Below are 18,270 nucleotides of genomic sequence, written 5' to 3' on the forward strand. Positions count from 1 at the left end.
GCTTATTTTACATCTTGTAAAAAGGGGCATAATAGGTCGACCTTTAAAGTCTTGACAGATACTTATTTATAGCATGAACTATTATTACAATTTAAACAATGGCTGCGTCCGAAATCAGCTACTACTCAGTAGGTACTTCATTTGAATTTAAACGTACTACTCGTCCGTTAGAAAAGTACGTTTTATACAGTATGACTGTGAGTGGTATGAATTGAACTCGAATGTACTACATATGCCATTTTGTCATCCTCACGTGACCTACCTACGTCGGTTCACTCCTATTCATGAATTCCCTCGCAGTGCATCATGGGACAGTGTTCATTGGATGCGCACTTCAGAATCTCGCCGGAAGTAGTAGGTCTTCCGGGTACTTCTCGCATGCTGTTTTTTGAATTCTATGAATTCTAACATACTACTCGGCTCAGATCCTGATTTTAGTGTACTATAAAGTATGGAAATATGTGATTCTGGATGCAGCCAATCTGTTTTTAGATATTATAAAATGTAATTTATTCTTGTGATAGCATAAATAAATGTTCAGAAGCTTTTACTCCAGTCTTCAGTGACACACTAGCTATGATAAGAAATGTTCCTTGAGTAGAAAATCAGCATTTAAAATCATTTCTGAAAAAACAGAAATGATTTTAATTACCTGAGTGTTGACTTCATCCAGTTGTGTTTTGCGCTGTGCTAGGCTGCTTTCCATCTCTCTGCAGCTCTGCAACAGTTTCACCTCCATGCTCTGGGTCTCTCTGAGCTCTTTCTCAGCTATTTCCAGTCTATAAATACAAGACACAGACAGACAGTTCGGTGAAGAGAGGTTTCTCACATTCAGAGATGTTTGGAGCACTTTTTTTCTTTATTTGTATCTTATTTATTTAATGATTTTTATTATTGACGCTTGAATAACAAATATACAAAATGGAACCCACACAGAAGAAATGACATTGGTAGTAACACTGATTACATTTACATGGACATCAGTAATCAAATTATTTGCCCTAATCTGAATAAAACATTAATATGATCAGGGTGTTTAAATGAGTTGCTTTTTGAATGTTCCTTTTATGATCCCGTTTTACATGTTATAGCACATAACTCGATTAACGTCAGTGCGTCACCGAGCTATCCACATTTTATGCAATTTTGGGTGTTTCAACTTTAATGTTTCAACCTTAACTGCAGTTCGGCAGTTTCACTTTCATTCGGAAACATTTCATACATGCCCCTGTGACAAACTAGTTTATTGGATGTGTATATGAAGTAAGGACTTGTGGAAGAGTGTTGTTTCAATGGAATTTGATACCGCACGCTGAATGGAAAGAAAAAACCTCTGCATTTCACCATGCAGGTGTCTGTGGTCCTTTACTGACTTGGAAGGTGCACAGAATAGTGTCAAACAGCCATAATATATTGTCACAAAATGCGGCGAAAAGTCCTACATGACAGTAATAGTTTAATTGCGGTGTTTACATGTCTGTAATGCACTTCAATAATGCGATTAAAATCGCCATACTCCACATAATTCCATTTCTATTTAGTTCGATTATGACTGTAGTCGGATTAAGGTCATCAAAAATCACTGTTTACATGGTGGACTTTTAATCAGAGTATTGTTCTAATTATATTAAAATCGGAGTATTGGTGTTCATGTAAATGTAACTTAACAGAGCAAGTTAAAATGTTATTATAAATGCATATCAAACAGTAAAAAAGAGGACTTATGCATCCGTGATTTTTCCAAAATAATGATGGTAATATTCCAAGCATCTATCACTTTTCTTGTATTTGATGTTTGCAGCACCTGTCAGTCGCTCTCTCCAGCTTTCTGCCAACTTCTTGAAACTTTGCATCATGACATGCAAGGACCTCCTCAGCGTCATGTAGATTGCGGTCCTTGTCCTCTTTCCTTTTCTGCATCTCCGTAACCTCCTCTTGAAGACTCCTGCATCAGGACATGTACACATCCTTATTTTTGCTATTAGATTTCTATTTTAGATTTTTAGATTTTTTCATTATGCAGTTGTTAAAGGAATAGTTCACCCAAAACTGAAAATTCTGTCATCATTTACTCACCCTTTACTTGTTTCAAACATTTATGAGTTTATTTTTTTCTGTTAAACACTAAAGAAGATATTTTAAAGAAAGCTGGAAACCTGTAACCATTGACTTCCATAGTAAACGTAACTTTTGGAATGGAAGTCTTCGAGTCAACATTTACAAAAAGTGGATTTAGAAAGAAGTTGAAGCTTTCTTAAAAATATCTTCTTTCTCAATTTTTTTTTGATAAAATATACCTTCAAAATATCTTCTTTCTCAAATATTTTGATAAAATATACCTTCAAAATATCTTCTTTCTCAAATATTTTGATAAAATATCCCTTCAAAATATCTTTTCTCAATTTTTGGGAAAAAATATCCCTTTAATTACTTAAACACAGCAACTTTCAGAAGGATTTAGAATGAAATGAGATTTTTGAATGTGTGGTTCAACCCAGGCTCATTCTGAAAACGAACCCCTATATTTATTTCTGGAGAGCGCCAAATACGTCCCAGGAGGTTTTTGTTTCCGTGAATCCACCAGAGGGCGCTGTGTATGCATTTTGAGATCTCAAATTTCTCTCCAGAGTGCCATTCACGCCTGCTCTTCTCGCGTAAATCTACCAGAGGCTGCTGTCGACTGACTGACTCAACCTCCTCCTTCCCTAAACCCAACCGATAGTGTTTTCAAAAGCACTGATTGACCTGCCCACCGCCTTCCCTGAATCCAACCAACAGTTATAAAAAGCAATCCAGAAAAAGAAAAGCACTTGCCTGTTTTTTTACCACATTTTTAGATTTTACATGGCGAGTCACTGAACAAACTGGTAACAGCGGAAAAGCCGTACATACGGAGGTAAGCAGTCAGCTGGTAAGTGCGAACAGAAACGGCATCATACCGCCCCGTATCGTTCGTTTTAAAGACTAAATGCAGCCATACGTACTTCTGGCTACATAATTCGCAATCTCCAGAAATGTATATAGGGCTACATTTTCAAAATGAGCCTATGTTGGTGTGGTTGGTAGTAGTGTTTACCTCAGCTGTTGTTTACTTTGCACCAGAAGTTTGCCGCAGTCATGAGCTCTCTTTTCCATCTCCGCCAGCTCTCGCTCTGTCTCTTCCATTCTCTTCTTAGCCTCATTATAGAGCTGAATGTTTTCTTCAGTCTGAAAGCACACATGCATTAGATCCTTGGCATCTTCTTATAGGACACTGATGTATGTTAATTACATTTACAAAGAGCAATTTAATATTACAATAGTCTAAAGTAGTTTAAATACAGTCAAACTACCCTTTTGAACAAATATTTGGTTACACAACAAGCTCATAACAAAGAGAAGATGACTACATTAAAGTTGTTGTTTGCTTTCTTTTTCAAATATTTTCCAAATGATGTTTAACAGAGCAAGGAAATTTCACAGTATGTCTGATAATATTCTTTCTTCTGGAGAAAGTCTTATTTGTTTTATTTCTCCTAGAATAAAAGCAGTTTTTAATTTTGTAAAAAACATTTTAAGTTCAAAATTATAAGCCCCCTTCAGCAACATTTTTCCAATTGTCTTCAGAACAAACCATCATTATAAAATAACTTGCCTAATTACCCTAACCTGCCTAGTTAACTTTATTAACCTAGTTAAGCCTTTAAATGTCACTTTAAGCTGAATAGTAGTATCTTGATAAATATCTAGTAAAATATTATGCTCTGTCATTATGGTAAATGTAAAATAAATCAGTTATTAGAAATGAGTAAAACTATTATATTTAAATACAAATTGGGAAAAAAAATATGCAGGGGGCTCTAATAATTCAGGAGGGCTAATAATTTTGACTTCATCGCTATGTGAAATCCAAATATGAACTTGTATCTCATATATATCATTTGCATATATTACATTATAATAGATTTCTGTGTGAGAACCCTTTCAGTTAATAGTGTGGCTCCCCTAAAAATGAAAAGCAGTCATGTCAGACCTTGGTTTGAGTGTTTTTGAGCTGTGCGTCAGCTTCCAGCAGCCGTCGGTCAGCCTCTCTGAGCTCGGCTCTGCGCTTCAGCAGGGTTTTCTCCAAACACTCCACCTCTCCCAGCACACACTGCTCCTCTTCTGCATGAGATAAAGTGCTTTCCAGACCACTCCTGATCAACCAAATATAGAAAGGCAGCAGATCAGCATTCTATTAATAACTATGGCTGTAGATATAATCTGTTAGTGCAGTTACATGCAAATAATTCTTGATAAAGGGACAAAAAAGTTCCCAGTATGAGTTTTAACCTCATATTTGATGCAATACAATATACAGTTAAATACAAAATTATTAGCCCTCCTGTGAAATTTAAATTCATTCATTTTGGCTTAGTACCTTTATTAAGCTGGGGTCACCACAGCGGAATGAACCGCCAACTTATCCAGCACATGTTTTACCCTTCCAGCTGCAACCCATCGCTGAGGAACACCAATACACCCTCATTCACACTCATACACTACGGACAATTTGGCTTTTCCAATTTACCTGTACTGTATGTCTTTGGACTTGTGGGGGAAACCGGAGCACCCGGAGGAAACCCACGCGAACACGGGCAGAACATGCAAACTCCACACAGAAATGCCAACTGACCCAGCCAAGGCTCGAACCAGCGACCTCCTTGCTGAGAGGTGACAGTACTACCTACTGCACCACCGCGTCGCCCAAATTTGAATTCTTTTTCAAATATTTCCCAAGTGTCTTTGTCATGATGACAGTACATAATATTTTACTAGTCATTTTGCAAGATCCTAGTATTCAGCTTAAAGTGCAATGTAACTAGGCTAATAAGGTTAACTAGGCAAGTTAGGATAATTTGCCTAGAGTGTTTTGTTCTGTAGCCAATTAAAAATATTAATTTCTTAAGGGGGGGTAATAATATTACCCTTATTGGTTCTTATAAAATTTTATAATTTTGTCTTCAACTGTATTTAAGTGATATCACACATGAGAATAACACTGGTGCAAATAATATTTTATACATCAGATCTTTAAATGAAAAATTAACATTATGGTATATTTAAGACAGAAAATTATCTGTGTCTGCTCAGTTTTGCCAGTGAAAATATTATCTAAAAAAACCATAACAGAAACAAGTCTCAGACCAACATTGTCTAAAACAGGGTTCCTGCAGGTTTCATCATATCAAATTTAAGACTTTTTAAGACCCTTTTAAGACCATTAAGAATGAAATTTAAGACTTCTAAGGGGCACTAAGGTCATTTTTTGTAATGGCCTGGTTGGGCCAATGGAATGTAGTTATTTTTAAACCACATATTTTATCGTGTCAAAACAAGAAAACTCTAGTTGTTTACACTTTTTTTAAACGACAAGTTGTTAAAAGTATATTTTTTATGAAAAAAATGACCCGAATAATAAAAAATATATATTTGTTTGCTTTTGGTCCAAATGAATCGAATATAACTTCTATTCGACCTAATGCGTTTCTGTTATAAAACCTTAAGTTTCATGCCTATTTATAAATATTATGTCCACTCACACTTACTTCTGTAAATAGTTTTTGTGCAAATGGAAGATCATGCTGTGATGGAAATTTTTTATATTGATGATCATTTATTGATAATTGACAATTATATACTAATAGATTGACTAAGGTTTTGCTAAACTAAACATAAAATGCTTTGTCATCATTGTGCTATTACAGCCATGTGTAATCTACCGATTTTTAAGAGTTAAGAAGCTGTAGAGAAATTTGTATCTGAAACATTATAACATTGTCTTTAAAGACACCTGTGAGTCCATCCTTGGGATCATTTTGCTCACAGAGGCTGTCTGTGTGTAAACTGATCATCGTCTTGAGAATTTTGTCTGACTTTATTTAATTTCAGTCTTCACATTAAAATGTATTACTTGTGAACAGGAAGAAAATAATTTGACATTACAATGTAAAGGGTTATATTGCTGTTATTATCATGAGGAATTGTGCAATTGTTTTTAGTTTTCTTTTCCTGATTAGGGAATTTAGTTATGAGAATTTGCTGTTAAAATGTCTAAGAGCTGTTGTGAAAAAAAACATCTCTTTGAGACATGTATATATTATATATACAGTACCTTTTAACTTTTTTTTCTTTTTAAAATATTTCCCAAATGATGTTTAACAGAGCAAGGAAATTTTCACAGTATGTCTGATAATATTCTTTCTTCTGAAGAAAATCTTATTTATTTTATTTCGGCAAGAATAAAAGCAGTTTTTAATTTAAAAAAAAAATTTGAAGCCAAAATTTTTAGCCCCTTTAAGCTTTATATTTTTGATAGTCTACTGAAAAAATCATCGTTATACAATAACCTGCCTAATTACCCTAACCTGCCTAGTTAACCTTATTAACCCAGTTAAGCCTTTAAATATCACTTTAAGCTGTATAGAAGTGTCTTGAAAAATATCTAGTCAAATATTATTTACTGTCATCATGGCAAAGATAAAATAAATCAGTTAGAAATAAGTTATTAAGACTATTATGTTTGGAAATGTGTTGAAAAAATCTTCTCTCCATTAAACAGAAACTGGTGAAAAAACAAACAGGGGGGTTAATAATTCTGACTTCAACTGTATATATTTAGATGGATTGTTGGTGATTGGATGGGTTCTGGCCAAATTGGGTAAATTTCCTTGGAGAACTTTTAAATTGAAGACATTAAGGCTTTTTTAAGACCCCCCCAGACACCCTGTAAAAGTTTGTGTTAAATGTTAAATCAAAATGTTACTTCTTTCTAAATCTACTTTTCATAAATGTCTACTTGAAGCTTTACATATTTAACAAATAAATGGTAACAACATCTCTTTTGTGGGTAATTTCTCAGTTTTTAATTAATTAGGTAATTAGTTGTTTTCTAATGAGTGCATATTGAGTGCATATTATCATGTTGACTGACGTTTGGCGCTGCAGTGTGCGGACAGTCCTGCGAAGATGCTTGATTTCCTGCTGTAGTTCTGCTGTTCTGTCCTGCAGCGTGTGCTGTTCTTGTTCACTGTGAGCTCTGTCTGCACACTCCTCTCTCAGCCTGCGCTCTGCCTTCTTCAGATCTCGCTCCTGAAATGCAAGCAAAACGACTCAAAAGTTTTGACAGTTAAGGGGATTAGCTTGATTTGGGATTAGAATGATTTTTTAAAAATGTTTTTGAAGACTCACTATGACTGCATTTGTCAAATAAAACTGTAATATAGTACATTTTAAAATAAATAACTCTTTTAAAATGTCATTTATTCCTCTGTTAGCAAAGTTACAATTTTAGACAGCTTTTTTTTAGGCTGTAGCGCCACATTATCTTTTTGAAATCAATCTAATATGCTCATTTGTTGATCAAAATCTTAATAATATTATTATAGTGTTAGGAATTTTGACATTTAAAGTGGACCTATTATGCAGAAATCTATTTCATAAGGGCTTTAAGCACAGTTATGTGGCAACAGTGTGTGAATATAGCCAGCTTCTAACAGTAAAAAGTAATGTATTAATTTTTTTTAATCACACTTTATAAAAAGTGTCTGCATAACCACTTTGACTGACATTCTCCATTTGTATGTGTCATCGGAGGGAAAAAAGCCCCGCCCATTAGTAACGTTTTCTCCCTCATTAGCATAAATCGCCCTGAGTGAGAAGCCGAAGCCCTGAATCAGATATTTTTGAAATAAGGGCTGGGAGCACAATCTCATTGAATTTAAAGTGACAGTCATCAAAACGGAACAATATTGATCACAGGCTAAAAGGGGCAGTTTCAGAGCGTTATAACACATTATTTGTGGGGTATTTTGAGCTGGAACTTCACATACACACTCTAGGCACATCAGTGACTTATTTTACATCTTGTAAAAAGGGGCATAGTAGGTCCCCTTAATTACACACTTGATAACCAAAAGAAATACTTATGCTGATGCCAAACTTTTGAATGGTAGTGTAATATAGTGACCAAAAACATATAATAATACACAAAAGAATTATGAATAGCATACAAACATGCAAAAGTCTATAACACTTGTAATCTCATTTAATTGTTTGGTTCTAATATAATATAATATAATATAATATAATATAATATAATATAATATAATATAATATAATATAATATAATATAATATAATATAATATATGACGCAGTGGTGCAGTAGGTAATGCTGTCGCCTCACAGCTAGAAGGTCACTGCTTCGAGCCTCGGCTGGGTCAGTTGGCGTTACTGTGTGGAGTTTGCATGTTCTCCCTGCGTTCGCGTGGGTTTCATCCGGGTGCTCCGGTTTTCCCCACAGTACAAAGACATGCGGGGCTAAATTGTTTGTAGTGTACGAGTGTGAGTGACTGTGTATGGATGTTTCCCAGAGATGGGTTGCGGCTGGAAGGGCATCTGCTGCGTAAAACATGTGCTGGATAAGTTGATGGTTCATTCCGCTGTGGCGACCCCGGATTAATAAAGGGACTAAGCCGAAAAGAAAATGAATGAAAGATAATGTAATGTAATGTAATGTAATATAATATAATAATTTTATTTTATAAAATTACTTGCATTATTACATTTTACAGAAATTAACTAAATATTTTTTTAGAATTGGGGTTGTAAAATGTTGTATTACATTTAAATAATATAATAAATTCTGCTCAACTCAGCAGGAAATAATGATGTTAATTAAACTATGAATCTAGAGATCTCTCACCAAGTCCTGATGTCCAGGCACATTACAGTGCAGCGTCCCACTGGGCACCAGAGGAACAGTCAGATTTGCAGGAGGAGGTCCATATACCAGCCTTGCTGCATCAGGGGGAGGACCATAGAGGACTGTGCTGGCTCCAATAGGAAGCCCAGGAACAGAGTGACTGTAAATAAATGAACCAGGAGGAAAAGCAGTGCTATCATGTGGAGTAAATCCAGCAGGAGCGGATGAAGGTGTGAAGCGAGTTCCCTCCATGTCACTCTCTCTTCCACTGTCTCTGGACATCTGAGCATCTGAGAAGACAAGAGGACAGATATTACAGCTTTAAAGTCTGCATGAACCGGAAGCTGTGACCGTTTATTTTCCTTTTGTGATGTAGTTCCTAGAGAAACGAAATATTAAATGAGACAACAGTGGGCGTGGCTTTTTTTTTTTACTGCGTGTTGATTGGATGTAGTAAAGTAGGCATTTATTCAGAAAGATCTAGAAAAGGGTTTTAGAAGAGTTATTACAACCTAACAGACACCTTCTCACCATTTCTGTTTGTTGTCACAACTGACTGTTGGAGGGGCATGGCTAACATACCTAATCACGCCCCTCCAACGGTACCAATACTTAAGACATAGGTGATCTGACAATTTAACTGAAAAAAAAAAAAAAACCCAAGTGCATTTTCTGATTTCAATGAAAGATTGCAAGCGCAAACCATTTTTTTCTTAACCCTGTAAAGCCGCACGAGTCATATTTGTTACACAAGTTTCTAAGACCTATATAAAAATCTACGTAATCAATTTTTGGCTTGAAAACCTGTTGTATAAAATTTGATACTGGCTGGAAACTGAATTTATTCATTCAGTTTCTTTTCAGCTTAGTCCCTTTATTAATCTGGGGTCGCCACAGTGGAATGAACCTTCAACTTATCCAGCATTTGTTTTATGCAGCGGATGGCCTTCCAGCTGCAACCCATCACTGGGAAACACATACACACTTATACACTATATACACTACGGACAATTTTAGCCTACCCAATTCACCTGTACCACATGTCTTTGGGCTGTGGGGGAAACCGGAGCACCCGGAGGAAACCCACGCGAACGCAGGGAGAACACGCAAACTCCACACAGAAACGTCAACTGACCCAGCCAAGGCTCGAACCAGCGACCTTCTTGCTGTGAGGCGACAGCACTACCTACTGCGCCACTGCGTCGCCCTGGCTGGAAACTATTTGTTAATTTCAAGTTGTTTTAGTAAGAATACAAATTTTATTGTTACTAATTTTATTAAATAAAGGTTTTCTTGACTGAAACTATGCATAATTACTTAATAATTAATTATTTATGTTACATATAAATTGTGACGTTTCAAATTTGATCCAACAGTTTTAAAGGGTGCTTTATTCCTGAACAATCATGTCACATTTTTGTGATGTAAGTTATATCATACCTACTACAATGCAAACACACAGTATTTGGATGATTTAATTAATCTAATTAGTGACTGAAATGCGATCTTAAAATGCATTGTGGGTATTTTACAATAATTGCACCTTATAAAAGGTTAAGCTGCAGTGTGCCTTTTTATGTTAGAAGGCATGAAACTGATCATTTTCCAACATGGAGAAACCTGAAAGAAAGATAAAAGCACTATTCCAGCAATCACTTCAAACTTCTTCTTTTTTACAGCTGTGGCAGCAGGCCTTTTACAGATTTACCAACTGCTTATAGCATTATTTCAATGACAATTGTTGTAAGCGCAGTATTCAAGTCAAGATTTGTGTATTTGTGTACATTTATGTAATACGAGCATGCAAATCTCTTCGCTTGTGCGCCGGTTTCCTCTGTTCATGCATAAAACTTCTTGCACGGCTTCAAATATACGCTGCTCAAGTGCAGATTTTCTTGTGCACTCTTAAATAAATGCTGCTGAAGTGCGGTATATTGCGTTTATGTAACGAGTATGTCTCCAACATTTGCTAGGAATATTTATGAATGTCTCCAATAGACGTACAGAGTGGCATTAATGCGTCCTGAAGTAAAGTGAAACGGCTACAAACAACAGCAAGATATAAAGATATAGTCATTGTATGCAGAACCATAGACCTTTATCTATAAATAAAGTATAATTACGGAAACCGTGTTCATCTTAAAGCTACGTTGTGTTTGCTAGCTTCACGCACCTGTTTCAGTCAGTCAGTCAGCATGTCACCTTAAAGGGTTAAACAAATAACGCACAGCACTACTACAATTACAAAAAAGTTTGCGCTGTTATAATTCACTTACCTGTTAATACATTTTGGTCCGATTATAACCCGCTATAAAAAAAAAAAAATAACAACTGAATGTTTTGAATGAGAAGCTGTAATGTAGCCGTGGCGGGATGAATTTTGGTGTGGCCCCCTGCCATGGAAGAATGAATGTAGCAGAAACCATGGTGTAAGTGTAAAGTGGATCTTTGCCAGAACAAGGACTGAAACTGCTATTACGCCTACCACAAAGTGAAACAATACAAGTCTATAAAGTATTTAATGTAAAAAAAAAAAACAGAAAAACTGCCTGAGATGTTCTCTGCTGTCAAACTGTTAAGGGCAAAATGTTATTTTGTAATTAAAATAACATTGTCATGAGCAAAAAGTTGCACAAACACCTGATGTATCAAATGTAATACAAAATAAATATCACGAAAAAAATGTATATGGCAATTATTTATTTTTTTTGATTTTACTAGAAGGTTTAATAAAGATCTCAGTTGCAGAAAATTTGAATTTTCTGCCTATTTGTGGTTATTTCAGGTCTTACATGCACAGATGAATTGTTCACCACAAAACTAGCAATACGAACAAAATCATATGGTTAGTTTTGATTTCATTTGTACTTTAACATGATGATGTTGGAGAGAAAGATGCTGGAACTTGCCTCTCTTTCCATGAGAGTAAGGGTTAGGAGAATAGACCCAGTATCCTCCATTAGCAGGAGGTCTTCTCTCTCTGTGTGCTCTGTGGCCGGATCGCCGACTCCTCTCGGGGGATTGAGGGTGTACAGAACCTAATCCTGAGTCTTGTGTGCCCTGAGATCCCAAACTTGGGGCCTGAGGACAAAACAGCAAGCTGATTATAATAAAAACGCAGGTGATGGTGACACTTTACTTGAAGTGGTGTTCTTAAGACTGTCATGAAACCTTTATAATCATGATGTGACATGCATTTTGAGTGTGAATGAGATTTTATGCATGCTTATAACCACAGACATCACTAGGCCAATTTTAGGAGGGCTTTAACCCCCTATATTTCTATGTAGCCCTTCTAAAAGTTTTACGATTAGCTCATGAACTGTACACTACTAAATGATCACCTAAGTCCCCTTTAAATTTTATATAAAAACAGCTGTAGACTTCCGCTTCTCCAATTTCAACTCGTTTTCTTATTTAATCAGCAAACCACAGAGAGAGACAGCGAGAGATCCAGGTCTGTGTTTATCAATAGACTGTTATAATACAGAAACACTTGTATCATTTGTACCCAAATGTCATGGAGGAGCAATTGGGTTTCCCATCTACTGTTTCCTCTGGGCTCACCTCATCATCACAGCTGTTTGCTCCAGCGAAAATGTAACACTTAATGAACACTTCGTTATGTTTATTACTAATTTAACTATATTTAATAAATATAAAACACATTCATGCACAGGATTAAACACAGTGGCAAAACCAGTCAGTGAATGTACTCATTTTAATTGAACATCAGAGTGAAATGCGTTGTATTTTATTAAACTGCCTATTTCCTATTATGACTTATATTATGAAATATGTGACATATGTAAATTAGCCTGTACATTTTTATATTTTTATATTTATGCCATTTTGAATTAGAAAAGTGGTAGTTTTTAGTATTAGTATTACTAGTAAATAGTTATTTAATTAAATTACTAATACTAGTAAATATATATTTAATACATTCAAAAATATATTTGAGTATAGAAATATATGTTTATACTGCAGTAAACAGGTGTGCTGCCTATTTGGCTCATTCAGAACTCCAATGGCTATGCCTGTCTATGCAATACAGTGGAATACTGCTAGTTTAGTACACAACCCTATCATATTCAAATCATCAATTCATATCATAGTCAAACATTTTTAAGCGTATTCATTTAAATTTCTTACATAGAAACGTATTCAAATATACAGTTGAAGTCAGAATTATTAGCCCCCTGAATTATTAGCCCCTCTGTTTATTTTTTCCCCGATTTCTGTTTAACAGAGAGAAGATTTTTTCAACACATTTCTAATCACAATAGTTTTAATAACTCATTTCTAATAACTGATTTATTTTATCTTTGCCATGATGACAGTAAATAATATTTGACTAGATATTTTTCAAAACACTTCTATACAGCTTAAATTGACACTTAAAGGCTTAACTAGGTTAATTAGGTAAACTAGGAAGGTTAGGGTAACATTTTTTTTGTTTACCCTTGCTATATAACAAGCTGAGGCCCCCTAAAATGAAAATCCTAAAATCGTCCCTGCTTATAACAACTGTCGGTAGGTGTATTCGCTCAGTAATGACATTTTAAATGCAAAGATGACATTGTTTGTATTGACAATGTGACATTAAGAAATACATCTCAACCTGTTTTTCTCTATGTCATGACAAATTTACCTACTTTACTGGGACAAGATTACCAAGACAACAAAATCTTGACATAAATCTATCATAAACATAATTGTCATGAAGCTATTATAAATATGTCATGAATTTTTAATGAAATTTAATCTTTTTTTAACCTTAACTGTAGTGGTATGATCTAAATTTGTCATCAAATATTAACAATGCTCTTAAAAATGATTAATGACACTTTTTTGAGACATTTTAATGACAAATACAGTTTGTTCCACTGAAAAAGTGACCAGTAACATATTCATGACACAATTATAATGGCTCATGACAATCATGTTTATGACAGATTTATGACAAGTTGTTTTGTCTTGGTAATGTCAAATTGTCATATAAAATATAAACACCAGTTGTGATGTATTTGTTTAGGTCAACTTGTCATAACAAACAATGCCATCTTTGCATTTTAAAAATGACATAACTGAGCAAAATTCACATGTCATGTCATAATTATAACAGTTTCATGACAGTCATATGACCACCCCCTTCAAGTAAAGTCATTTACAAATCTTTTACTTTGTGCATAAAATGATTCCTTACATGTTGATTGGATGGTACATAATACCAATATCCTGTGTTTGGTATAGGATCTCCTAAACTGGACAGGAAGTTATTCTGTTGTAGAAGAGTCTCCCTCAGGGCTCCAATCTCTTCCAGCAGCTCATCTAGATTTATGTTGTTAGCTAAACAAACCATACATAATGAGTAATTTTCTTTGCATTATGGGAATGTGGATGGTGTTTGTCCACCATGTGGCTACCACTGAAAGATGGAAAACAAACCTCCATTGACTTGTGCTAGTTGATCTCGGAGACGTTTGGTTTGGGCTTGTTGTCTTTTCAGGGCTTGGTTTAATCTGTCCAATTCTTCCTGTTGAATATGAGAGTTTTGGAGACCGTGGAGATTCCCATCTGTCTCTTGAACCTGCTCAACAGAAACATTGCATTAATATATAGAGGTGGGGACAGCACATTAGCAAAAACAAACTAATTATTATTAGTTTCACAATCTTTGAAATATTTCAAACAGGATGAAAGTCAAAAAATGTAGTTCTAACAATATGTGTATGTGGAATTTATGGAGCCACCAAGAAGTAGTTACACCAAATCTGCATAACCATGTGTGATTTATTAAAATGAGCTATCATAAATGTCTAAAATCATTATTTTATCATTTTAACATAATTATATTCACATTAATTAATTCTTAAAAAGCTGATTTATTTCAGGAGTATTGGTGGTCATTTGTTTACAGGGTTTGCATTTAAAAGTCCCATGAAGTGCATTTTTTTTTATTTGATATTTGACATAATCTCAACTGAAACTTGAATATGGGGCGGGACATATAGTAACCCCTCCCATTTAAAGAAACAGCCAATAGCATTTCATTTTTATCTTCCAGTGAGAAATGCATCAAAATAAATGCTATTGCGAAGTGTCTAGGAGGGGCAAGATATTTCAGATACCATACAGCATTAGATTGGTCAAAAGATTTGATGAGAAACTAAAGTATGAGGTGAAAAAAAGGTTGACCCGTTAGGTGGAATTGACAAACTGCAGAATTTGGATGCTTAGAACTTCTAAATACAACTTTTTCATTACTGTTCCTTAGCACGATATTTCTAGATATCCTTAAGAATTACATACTGATACTAACATCTAAAAAACTCTATTTTAATTTAACAGGAGCTTTACTTTATTATAATTATTGCTGCACAATATATCGTTTTAGAATGTCCATATCACAATGTGTGAATCCGCAATAGTCACATTGCAGGATCTACAAGGTCAGGATTACAGTTGACCAGGTACAAGCGTTCAGGACACATGAAAATTGTGGAGTCATTTTCAGTTTAACCATTATAAATTGAAAGTTTATCAATTCAATTTTCAAGTCATCTTTATTTCTATAGCGCTTTTACAATGGAAATTGTGTCAAAGCAGCTTAACATAGAAGTTCTAGTAAATTTAAACTGCTTCAGACCAAGTTTAGGTCAGTGTAATGTAAATGTAAAAATAGTCAAACACCAAAGAGTGCATCAAAGCCTTGAAGACTGACATTCATTTAAGTTGAACATGTCATTTCCATGACTATGTTTAAACAGTTGTGGCGACATTTAAAGGGTTAACTATTTATAGAATGAAGACAATACAACTTTATTTTACATTTGATTGTTTTTATTTTTGTACCTGAATACTGTTAGACTTTATTTATTTATATAAATGAACTTAAATAGGCTTTATTTATATAATTTCTCTATTTACGTGTGCTGGTAATTAGCTTATTATATTTTCAACAGATTGACTCCTCTACAGAATCATACCAATAAATATAAATGTTTTAATTATATCCAAATAGAGCTATTCATTATTTGGTGAAATATTGCAATATAAATTGTGGAAAATAAAAATATTGCAGCGTCATGGTGGCGCAGTGGGTAGCACGATCGCCTCACAGCAAGAAAGTCGCTGGTTCGAGCCTTGACTGGGTCAGTTGGCATTTCTGTGTGGAGTTTGCATGTCCTTCCTGTGTTTGTGTGGGTTTCCTCTGGGTGCTCCAGTTTCCCCCACGAGTCCAAAGACATGCACTATAGGTGAATTGGGTAGGCTAAAATGTTCGTAGTGTATGTGAGTGAATGAGTGTGTGTGGATATTTCCCAGTGATAGGTTGCAGCTGGAAGGGCATACGCTGCTTAAAACATGTACTGGATAAGTTGGCAGTTCATTCCGCTGTGGATTAATAAAGGGAATAAGCCAAAAAGAAAATGAATGAATGGAAAATATTGCAATGTAGGTTTTTTCCACTATCATGCAGCCCTAATTAGAATTTCAAGGAAAGATTTGCATTGGGTCTGTAAAATCTGTATATATGCATGTTTTGGCCTGGGTTTTGGTTGTATTTGCATAGTTTGAATGAGTGCTGTATTAAGCAATTCAAAACAGTGAATCGTTTTGAGAAATAAATATTTAATTTAAAGCTTTAGAAGGGTTTTTTTCTCTCTTTACTCTTTCACAGCTCATTTAAAAGTGTAACATATAGTCACTTAGGTGGAAAAACATAACAATCATACCAAAAATGATGATTACACTTTACCCTATCACTCAGAAGCTTCTGGAGGACCTGGATTTCCGCTTCAGCGTTGGTCAAGTCCTGAATGGCTTGGGCAGCCTGAATCCTGGTGCTCTGTAACTCCTCTGCATTCTATACGCACATACAAAACAATGACAAATCAATCAAAACAAATATAAACATATCAGGTCATAACCTGTGAAGTTCTCTCACAATAACAGATCAGTGTCTTACCGCTGCTCTTTCCAGATTGATTTTCTCTATAGTGCTATGAAGAGAGTGAAGTTTGTCCTTCGCTGTGATCAGTTGTTGAGCTGCCTGTCTGTCAGCAGAGGAAAAAGATCTCCGGAGAGCCTGCATTTCTAGGTTGAGAGACTCCAGCTGCTCTTGAGTCTGGGTTTTCTCAGTGTTCATCTAGAAAAACAACAGTCAATACAAAAACAACAACAATTAATATTAGGGCAGCATGATTTTGGAAAAATCTGAGACTGCGATGTTTTGTTTTCCTGCAATATATATCGCAATGTTAATATATTTTCACCAGATGAATGAATAGCTCTATTTGGAAAGATTTCATTCATTTAGATACACACAGCACATTTGCATAAATTATAATAAATTACAAGCATATGTAAATACAATAGGGCAAATACAAAAGTTAAATAAACAGTGTCTTATGGTTTTCTGGAGAGTGTAACAGTAATCAGGTACAACATTTTTACAGCCATAAAATATCATGGTCATCATTGTATAAACTATTTAAAAATAATGAAATCTTATAATATCTTTAGGCTTTAATTTGTAACGAATAATCTAATCTTGCAATGTGACTATTGTGGATACACACATTGCGATATCAATGCTCAAACGATGTATTGTTTAACCCTAATTGATATAATATGCGTGTACTTACATATGAAACTACAGTCATATAAAGTCTTCTGGGGTGGGGGAAAATATTGATACAGAATAGTATTGTGATATTTTTCACAGCAATACTATACTGATATATGGACACCTATATCAATATATCGACAAAATTGTATTAAATTATTTGGTTAAATATTAAAACCAATTTCTTTACAGTCCACTTGATGGTGATTTTGAACCTGAGATTTTTGTTCACCTTCAGCATGCAGCAAGTTAGAAAAATAAAGATGATGGCATCACCAAAAAAACAGATGTTTTGCTTTGGGGACATAAGTTGTAAGTTTAAATGAGGTAATGACTTGCAATATATCACAATATATTTAAAATCACAATGCATCATGACGTAAGTATCGTGATAATATTGTAGCATGGGAACTCAAGTGATTCCCACCCCTATTAAGTTTAGGTTCAGGGGTAGGTTTAGACAAAGTGCCTATTTATTGCTAAGGCCATTTGTTGTTATTTCTGCGCAAAATTGTGTTGGATTTATGTGAAATGATTTTGGGAATATCATAACTAAAAACTAAATATATGAAATAAAAAATAATAACTTTTATTTAATGTTATGCAAATACAATTAGATCCATTTGAAAGTCTGTATCATATAACAGATCTACTAAAAGTCAGAAAATATTACTTTCAAACTGTAATGTAAAGAAACCAAATGAACGTTTTCATATTAGTCAATATTATTACTGAAATTAATTTAAAACTGAAAAAATATTAATTTACACACATTTACAGAATTAAATAAATAGACTCAATCATGGGGTAAAAATCTGTGGAAATCTGCGGATTTCTGCTCCTGCAGATTCCGTGTGGGCCTAGTTATAGTTAGCCCACAGGTTATGATAAGTACATAGTATGCAGATGTGAAAC

The 18,270-nt window shown here is 34.6% G+C and overlaps 1 protein-coding gene across 1 annotated transcript in view; it reads right to left on the bottom strand.

The window, feature by feature from the left end:
* cntrl (centriolin) overlaps nt 1–18,270 on the bottom strand; it is a 55,010-nt gene that overhangs the window by 12,059 nt on the left and 24,681 nt on the right. The window contains exons 18-28 of the mRNA XM_056457165.1: nt 16,696–16,875; nt 16,486–16,593; nt 14,175–14,316; nt 13,933–14,075; nt 11,633–11,804; nt 8,724–9,013; nt 6,953–7,110; nt 4,013–4,175; nt 3,077–3,207; nt 1,805–1,945; nt 653–779 (exon numbers count right to left, since the gene is read on the bottom strand). Of these exons, the coding sequence (XP_056313140.1) occupies nt 653–779; nt 1,805–1,945; nt 3,077–3,207; nt 4,013–4,175; nt 6,953–7,110; nt 8,724–9,013; nt 11,633–11,804; nt 13,933–14,075; nt 14,175–14,316; nt 16,486–16,593; nt 16,696–16,875 (1,755 nt within the window). The remainder of the gene's footprint in view (nt 1–652; nt 780–1,804; nt 1,946–3,076; nt 3,208–4,012; nt 4,176–6,952; nt 7,111–8,723; nt 9,014–11,632; nt 11,805–13,932; nt 14,076–14,174; nt 14,317–16,485; nt 16,594–16,695; nt 16,876–18,270) is intronic.

The sequence above is a fragment of the Danio aesculapii genome, chromosome 5 (genome assembly GCF_903798145.1).
Source record: "Danio aesculapii chromosome 5, fDanAes4.1, whole genome shotgun sequence".
Taxonomy (NCBI): domain Eukaryota; kingdom Metazoa; phylum Chordata; class Actinopteri; order Cypriniformes; family Danionidae; genus Danio; species Danio aesculapii.